The 9,645-nt window shown below is 37.6% G+C and overlaps 1 protein-coding gene across 1 annotated transcript; it reads right to left on the reverse strand.

Moving 5' to 3' along the window:
- Positions 1-3,212: 3,212 nt before the first annotated feature.
- On the reverse strand, positions 3,213-8,008 carry LOC107684392 (mRNA export factor-like; the record flags this gene model as incomplete). Its single annotated transcript, XM_016480646.1, has 5 exons — positions 3,213-3,608; positions 5,204-5,289; positions 6,944-7,138; positions 7,274-7,349; positions 7,902-8,008. Coding segments are annotated over 5 exons (465 nt in total), but the record flags the coding sequence as incomplete, so codon positions are not given.
- Positions 8,009-9,645: the final 1,637 nt, after the last annotated feature.

Here is a 9,645-nt window from a genome sequence, read left to right on the forward strand (position 1 = left end):
ATATTTGTATGTAATATGTTTTTGCTCAATTTTGCCAACGAAAATAGTTCCAAACAACGATCACAGCACTGTTTAGCGTCTCTGAGCAATGGTGTTCACTTATTGAATGAATCAGCTTTTTGAACGAATCGGTTTGTGAAGCTGAGGAGAACGTGTTCCCCCTGGCGATTTATATAAGCCACTGCCGTTGTGTTGTCCGATTTGACCAAAACGTGGTGATTCCGTAGGAACTGCACGAAATGTTTCAATGCTGAAACACTGTTAAAAGTTCCAGGAAGTGTATATGTGCGTTCTGTAGCGAGATGGGCCATTTTCCTTTCGCTATTCTGCCCTCACACACTGCACCCCAACCTGTGAGTGACGCATCTGTCGTTACTACTTTTCTCAGAGAAATCGCTCCCAGCGGAGTCCCTGATTCGAGAAAAAGAGATTCGTTTCTTTGCTGGAGGGGTGGAACAAGACACCTGTGCTGTGCAGAGGGGTGCTACAGAGACTCAGTGAGTGCTGTAGCCCCTCTTTTGATTTAAACCCAGACCACAGGTTAGTTCGCCCGCCTCTTTTTTGCCTCCCTGAGGGTTAGCTGGGCGATGCTTAGCCGCTGCTGCCGCAAACGAGGCCTTACCTCTGGGCTGGGGCTGTTTTAGGGTGAACCTCCACCTGCATTGACTGCTGAGACAGGGGGTGCCTAGGGTTTCAGTACCCTGACTGTCCCCCCCTGGAAGCAGAGGCAAACCCCGGACGCATGGGTTGGGGGGGCCGAGCAGTCGGCTTCCTGGGAAGGAAAGTTTCAATGGTATGCTGTGAGCAGTGAGGTGGCATTTAGGGCTCTGACAGCCAAGGCAGAGGACCGATACTTTTTTTGAAAAAGAGAAGCAGACAACCTCTCTGTCTGTCCCGGCAGTGAAGGAGAGGAGGATGATATGCTATGATATGCGACTCGTACTCGGCACTCCAAACCCCTTAACAGGAACTGAGAGCAGTGCAGGCAGCACTCGGGATTAGTGAGCACAGCCTGTGCGTGTCTAACTCCCAAACATGCTATGCACAGAGGGTGAGAGTCTTTAGACGAAATCATAGACCCGCAAGCACACGGGTGAGAGGGATCTTTCCCCTTCACTGTGCCACGGGATGGGCTCGCAGTCGCCATAACTGAGATGCAAACACCTGGAGATTAACGAGATCACCACAACGTGCCTCTCGATATTGGGTCTTACAGCAATTATTCCCTTAACGTGAAGGAATGATTGAGAGAAAGGAGCTGTAACTGCTTGATAAAGAAAATGAGAACCCGCCTTGATGCACTAGTCCCCTCCACAAAGATATAGCAGAAAGAAAATAATCACTTTGACAGAAAATATTTTCCCCCCCAAAACAAAAAGCAGCCGCATTCAGCGAAGCACCTAAAATGCGACTCGTCCGTGAACAGTTAAGTGGCCACTCTTACGAGGATCTGCTGAGGATAGCCTCCAATAAGGATCTTCACGGGGAAGAGAACGAGAATGAAGTATGGACCGCTAGCAGCGATATATATGAGGGAGGCGGGACTCCCGCATCACTGTCGTGATTGGTCTGTCAACCGACAGATGTGGTGTAATTGGTGCTTCCAGGATTGGTCACGCCCGAGGCGATTCCCATAGTGAGATACCTCACTCATGTTATCAGAGAACCGGGGTTACATGAGTAACCTAAAGTTCTCTAAGATAGACTCACTATTCACCTAGTCATGTATTGTGTTATACTTTATCTGTATGCAGAGCCAACAACTGTGGACCTACATGTGGATGGAATTACAGACATCTGCACTAAAGAACAAGACATCAACTTCATTTTTACTGGGTTTTCAGTCTTGGGAACTGTTAGTTGAAATTTTATGCATTTGACTTTGTAATACAGTTTTTTGGCGATTCCCATAGTGAGATGCCGAACTAATGTTTGAAAGAACTAATATGACCTATAAAGGTGCAAAATACATTTACTTAGGTTACACATATTTGAGAATCGAGATATTTCATGATATAGTTGTGATAAGGTTCAAGAGGGTGGAAGGAAGAAGACAGGGTCGGCGTACTGGGACGCAAGCTTTATTCAAAGTCTCTGGGTATACACAACGGAAAAAGGCGCTCACTGTGCTTTCAATCTCTCAGTCAATAACTCATAACATAACCCTACATATGCTTCATGCTCCAGCAACCCATCTCCCCGGGTGGCTCGCATTCCCAGTCAGTCTCTCTCCTTACATGTTCCAGGTGGCCCCTTTTATCCGGTCTCTCCACACCAATTACTGAAACGAGACACCGGTGTTTATCATTTGCGCTTGACCTACTTACGCACCGCTTGTCTCCTGCCTCTCTCTCCCAGTGCAGACCTCGCTGAACCACGCACCCCTCGTCCCTGCAACGCCAGCAGGCCGGCCCAGGCCTCCCTAGTGGCAGGAAGTGGGTCAAGGAATTGGTGTGGAGAGAGCGGCGGACCGGGAGCTGCCGCCGGCCGGACCCGCCCCCCTGGGCAGTGCCCTCGGGGCGGCTGTGGGTTCCGTCCCTGGACCACCCCTCCAGCAGGGTGGTCTCTCCACACCAATTACTGAAACAAGACACAGGTGTTTATCATTTGCGCTTGCAGCGCTCCTCTCCTGCCTCTCTCTCCCGGTGCAGACCTCGCTGAACCACGCCCCCCTCGCCACGATAGTTAACACAAATTGGGAATATTTCGAATAAAAATAAAAAAATTAAAACATGACATGGCATGATGGAAAAAAAATCTTTTTAGAAAATCTATCTGCAATGTTCTTTGAAATTTAATCTTTGTATGCATGTTGGTTTCAAATGGGTTTGAGAAATGCTACAGTACTTTCAAAATACTACACTTATGACTAATATATATATATATAACATTAAAGTGAAAAAGTTTTCCTAATCTAAACTATCTACAAGTGTTTTTTTTTTTTTTTGAGAATGGTAAATACATTTTACAACCTAAACTTTGCCATGTTATAACAAGGTTAAATTATCTAACATTTAAGGACTTATAAAACATCTTTCTCTCTCTGCATGTTTTTCTCACGTTTGATGCACTACTTGACCTGACAAGTCTTCTCAAGGTTTTTCAGCAATTTCCCTTTTTTATTCAATGCTTTGTTGATGACAGTTTCTAAGAGCAATGTACATATATATTATATATACACACCTACACATATAAACACACAACACAATAAGACAAGCGCAATGTCAAAATGCAGAGAAAGCTTGAGACAGATTTATTATTGGTTACACAATTTGATTATACACCAAGCATAAAGAAAAGTAAAGGTGAAAATGCATTTCCTTTGTAAGGCAGTATCAAGAAACAAAAGAGCTGCAAGTAACAATGAACTTCAAGAAGAAAGAAAAAGGTACACCAGTTACACCAGAAATACTGAAGCATGGCTTCCTTACTCATATCAAAAGCCACTGCTCACATCATTGCTTATGAGCAGTTGACCACCTTCTGATTGGTCCATAAAAATTATGCATTGCCATGCCATTGGTCCGGGTGTTAGCAAATTGAGGTCTCTCTCCCATATTTACACACAAACGCAGGTCTTCCGAGATGTGATGCGAAGCTTGACAAATCTAAAGACAAGGAGGGGCAGGCGTCAGTCAATACAGCATTCTGCTTTTCAGGTCAGATTTATTTTTGGTTTTGTTTTCCCCATGAATGAAAGCGCACACATGGTCGAGAGAAGCATAATTCTTAGCATTTATTACATCTTTATTCTCTGATAGGCCAGTTCCAATGGTTCCAAGTTTTACAGGTCATTCTCTTGTATTGAGAGATTTATCTAATAAAATAGATAGTGACCAAAATTATCAAAGATCTTCATCTGCATATAATATCCATGCACACTATCATCAAACACCTGATAGTAATCAATTTATCAGTACAAGAAAATAAACGCAGGCACAGACTATGATTTTCTTAAATTAAATTAGTAAAACATATTTCAATATTTTAGCTGGAAGCAAAATGTTTGATTCCTAAAAAAAAAAAACACCCCTCTCAAAAATGTAAAACTTTCAAAGTACTATATATTCTAAAACTAATACTGTTTCCTTTGCACCCTGTTTATAATATTGAAAATTCAGCAGTATTTAAGCTTATATTCTGTATAATTGCACTGCACAGTGTTGCGCAGAGCTGCATATGCTACTGCAAAACAGCACATCTGTGGGGCTATACAGTGTCATCTGACCAATCCAAACAGGCATCAGCAGATGTTTGTAAAGATCATTGGTCTGATTGACTCCCAAATATGTCTGTAAGTGTCTATCATTTTACTGTCTGTCTTGCAAAGCTATCGAACGTTAATCAATTTAAAAGTGCAACGGAGACTGATGTGACGAAAATCGTTTCTTTGCAATTTAGAACAGTTTAAGCAGATTTCATCCAAGAAAACCAAAATCATTAAAAGCATGCTTCCCTGTAGAATATTAATATTAGTAGAAAATTAATTTATCCATAGGAAATCTTTCCATTTTGTAGCTTATATTGTAATGTCTTTTCAATTATTTACATAAAATTAAAATGTAGACTCTATGCAAAATGTGGAGCATTAAACTAAAAGTGGAGTACTGAATTAACTCTTACACTCTTTTCGCTTACATATCATTAAGAGAGTCGATACACACAAATCAGAGTGTGTGCGGTTAGTGCGCAAATGGCAAGTTATTTTTAATCCCGATATTTGTATGGGAAATGTTGTGTGTAGTTTTTAAAGCCTATTTTGTGCACACAACGATTATACATCAGGCCCCAGAAGTTTCAAGAATTGTGTATTCTTCAGTAAAACAACAATTGAGGGAACAGTAAGAGATATGTGAATGCACATGCTATACATTTTATATTCCTAGCATTTTCTTTTTTTTTTACTACAACTCCTTTTAAATCATGTAAGTTAACTTATGGCTCAACTGGAAGTTTGCTGAGGACCCCTATGGTAGAGAACAAACAAAATAGACTAAATTATGAAACAGAATAGAAACAATCACAGCTAAACTGATGAATATTACTAAAGCACTGCAAAACACAATATTAATTGCTCAAAAGAAGAAGGACTCAGAAAGCATCACAACTGCACAGAAAGGAAAGTCAGTGCAAGTCAGGCAGCACACCTGCCCCTGCCCGGAGAAAGACACCTTCTCCATGGTAATGGATATCCCGCTCTCACCATTTCTTGTTCCGAGGCTTCAGTTCCTCAGCTGCATTCCTCAAGAAGATGTAATTATTTTTCTGGGGATTGTAATATTCATGTCCCTGTGACACAAACAGAAGTAATAAAAGTGAGAAGAGATCAAACTGATTGTCAGTTCACTAAAAAGAAACAGTTACAGTAAGGATGAAAACATTAGAACTTCAGTCAGTTCTAATTAACCAAAATAAAGCAAAACACCCCAATTTTAATGACAGTAACAAGATCACTGATTCACTTTCAGAAGGATTTTTTTTCCAGTTGAATAATAAAAACCATTGACAACCAATAAGAGTGTGCCAAGTCCAACTTGAACCAACATGGTTCAAGACCACTAGATTCAGTTTAATTTTGCTGCACTGTTTGGCTATTTTTGAACACAAGAACGCATCTTATGTAAGCTCTCCCTAGGAAAGCATCTGATTGGTGTCTGCTGGACCTGAATCCAGTATAATAAACAGGGCTTCTGTCATAACAATTAGTTGAGTAGTCAATCAGGCAACCCATAGACTAGTGTGTTTTGAATGTACACTACCGCTCAAAAGTTTGCGATCAGTAAGATTTTAAATATTTTTTACCAAAGTTTCTTGTGCTCATCAAGGCTGTATTTATTCTACCAAAAATACAGAAAAAAACCTGTTATTTTGTGAAATATTATTGCAATTTAAAATAACAATTTCTATTTTAATATACTTTAAAATATAATTTATTCCTGTGATGCAAAGCTGAATTTTCAGCATCATTACTCTAGTCTTCAGTGTCATGATCCTTCAGAAATTATTCTAATATGCTGATTTATTATCAATGTTGGAAACAGTTGTGCTGCTCCATGTTTTTTGGAACCTGTGATACCTTTTTCAGGATTCTTTTATGAATATAAAAAAACAACAAAAAAACAGCATTTATTCAAAATGGAAATACCATTCAAAAGTTTGGAGTCAGTAAATTTTTTTCTTTCTTTTTTTGAAAGTAATGAATACTTTTATTCAGCAAGGATGTGTTAAATGGATAAAAAAGTGATAGTAAAGACTCATATTGTTATAATTTTATTTTTAGTTTTTAATAAATGCTGTTCTTTTTAACTTTCTATTCATAAAAGAATCCAGAAAAAAGTTTCCAAAAAAAAAACATGAAGCAGCACAACTGTTTCCAGCACTGATAATAAATCAGCATATTAGAATGATTTCTGAAGGATCATGTGACACTGAAGACTGGAGTAAAGATGCTGAAAATTCAGCTTTGATTACAGAAATAAATTATATTTTTATAATTGTATTTCTGATCAAATAAATACAGCCTTGATGAGCACAAGAGACTCCTTTAAAAAAACATTAAAAACGTACTGATCCCAAACTTTTGAACGGCAGTGTAGTTATTCACATTCCTAAAAGCAATTTTTTTAATGCATGTTCAAAATCATAATTATATATATGAATGTATATTTTTCCTTCATATTTTAAATATACTTATATGAAATTGACCATAGGAGCTTAAATGAAGCTTAATCTATCAAATATCCTAACTGACTATAATACGTACTATACCATAACTTTTTGTATGTCAACACACAAACCTAAAATCTAATCTAAAAAGACAACTGTTGGAACTTAGAAATGATCAGCAAGTGAATTTATTTTCTTGGACAGTCAAAAAAAAATTTAAATGTGTGAAGTTAACAATGACAATTCATCAAATGTTACATGTGTATTGAGATTGTACCTTAGACCAGTCATAGCTGGAAGCATAGGCAAAAATGTTCCCATTGTTATTGAAGCAACAAGCTGTTATTGGTTGATCTAATTGTTCAGAGGTCTTCAGCTTAGTGCGGGCATCTTTATCCCAGAAACTAAAGTGCCCATCAGAGCCTACAGTCGCCAGAGTGCCATGGACAGGGTGAAAGGAGATAGCGTTCACCTACAACAGAGAAACAGTTTCTGTTTATTTTACAAGTACTATTTATTACTGAATATTGCCTCATAACCTCAGACTAGACTAATTGCCCAAGCAATCCACATCATTTCAAAAATACACAAAACCTACAACACTCACAGCATAAATATCTTGGGGTGTGGCAGTATTGGTTCCGTTGGACCTGTGGCACTTAAAGGTGAAATTGTCCTTGGCTCTGAGTTAAAAGGTGAATATTAGTAAGATAGAAAGATTCATATCCAATATTACATTCAAAAAAATTGCTGCTTGTTAAAGTTACTTGTTACAATGAGTTGGTAATTTTTTAACATTTCTGTCACAACTTCATTTCATAATGTTCATAACGTACTTAATGTTGTAACATTTAGGTTAACAATGTTTTGTTGGGGCTACATTAATAATTTCTGTTGAAATAACTGGGCAGTAGAGCTGTAGTTACTGGCATACTTTACATGGAACTGCAGCAGAAGAGTAAATCTTGAAATTAAATTTGATGTTTTTCAGAGACTCCCTTTACTGAATGTGATTGTTTTTAACATGCTAACATGCTATTCTTAGTTGTTATCTTATTCAACTGGTTCAAAATGATGATTACTTTTTTAGTCTCATTGTACAAACCTAAAGTAATTGGCGTGGAAAAGTTTTCCTTAATTTAAGTTGATCAAACTTTTTTAAGTGTTAGCTGTTAAATTTCTAAACCAGCCATGAATTATTTGTGGATTGGAAAGGAAATCAGATACAGACTCACGGGTTAGGTGGGTTTATGTAATGAATGGCAACTCGTCCCTCGATGCTGCCCAGTGCAAAACCAGTAGGTTTACTCTGCTTGTCCTTAAAGATAGCCACACAGCGGTGCTATTAAACAAAACACACAAGTTAAAATACACCTCAATGGTTAACAACAATATCGGCAGAGAAGAATTAAAATAATGGTGAAAATGTGCTATGAATCAACAAAAAACAGGGTTCAGAAATTACACAGGGCAACTATGGAGATGTTAGTGAACTAAAGGTTCAATGTAGGTGAGTAATGATTCACTCATTTTCAATGAGAAAATCACTTAAAATTCCTGCCGATTCATAAACAACTATTTAAGTGATATTTTTATGAGTTTGTGTGGCCTAATAATCTATTCCGAATGGTAAATATTGAACTGTAATTTGTTGAAGTATGTATAACAGTCCAAAGCAAAAATATAAATTTGAAATTTGCCTTTGCTTAAAGAATTTCTGGTTTTCCAAAAATCAATGGTGAAATGAGATCCTCCATCAAAAAAAATTACTATAGTTTGACTACAAAAAGAACTGGATTACTAAATTATATGATGATTTGCACAATTTCACATACATAGCGAGTTGTTCTATTTACATTGGGCTTAGACTAAGAAAAATAAATATATACTATAGTCACTGGTAAAATTAAGCATTCCCACACTGGTCATGAGGAAACCACTTTTGACAATACTTGTGTATTTGATTCATAATTCAAGTACATTAAACTTATTAAAATCAATCCAATGTATACAGAGCTGTGCAGAGAGTAAAAGTAATTTTAAAGATATATATATATATATATATATACACAGTGTTGGGCAAGCTACTTGGAAAATGTAGTGAGATAAGCTAACAGTTTCTCTTCATTAAATGAAGCTTCACTACACTAAAGCTACAGCCCTGTGAAATGTAGCAAGCTAAGCTACAGCAACATGGCAAAAGTAGTTTACTACATCTAAGCTATTTTAAAATATATATATATATATACAGTGGGTACGGAAAGTATTCAGACCCCCTTCAATTTTTCACTCTTTGTTATATTGCAGCCATTTGCTAAAATCATTTAAGTTAATTTTTTTTCCTCATTAATGTACACACAGCACCCCATATTGACAGAAAAACACAGAATCGTTGACATTTTTGCAGATTTATTAAAAAAGAAAAACACTAAAGCTCCAGCCCTGGGAAATGTAGCAAGCTAAGCTACAGCAACATGGCAAAAGAAGTTTACTACATCGAAGCTATTTTTTATTGAACCAACATCATAAGTCAATGCTCTCTCATTGATCAATAAAACTGTCAGTCAAGCAGATAGACAGGCATAATAGTTCAGTTTAGTTTTTTATTCAACAACTGTTCCAAACCAATTTGGCAACAAAAATCAGTATCATGTACAGGGCAGGATTTACTCATATTGTGACATAGGCAAAATCAATTTTTGCTGTCAGCCGGAAACCTCCTAGTTGGTATTGTGGCTTTATTGTATACAGATACATTTATATAAATGGTAACACTTCATAACAAGGTTCATTAGTTAACATTGTAGCATTTGGACCAATCAGACACATTAGATTTAATAAATCAATTATTCATTAGATTAACAGGTAATCACAGACCCCTCACCCAATAAACATACTGGGTGCCAGGATGTCTGTGAATGACCCCAGGCCCCTGGTTACCATGGCAACCAGGACACCTCAGCCAGCACCAGATCAACT

The sequence above is a fragment of the Sinocyclocheilus anshuiensis genome, unplaced genomic scaffold (assembly GCF_001515605.1).
Source record: "Sinocyclocheilus anshuiensis isolate Anshui unplaced genomic scaffold, SAMN03320099.WGS_v1.1 scaffold473, whole genome shotgun sequence".
Taxonomy (NCBI): domain Eukaryota; kingdom Metazoa; phylum Chordata; class Actinopteri; order Cypriniformes; family Cyprinidae; genus Sinocyclocheilus; species Sinocyclocheilus anshuiensis.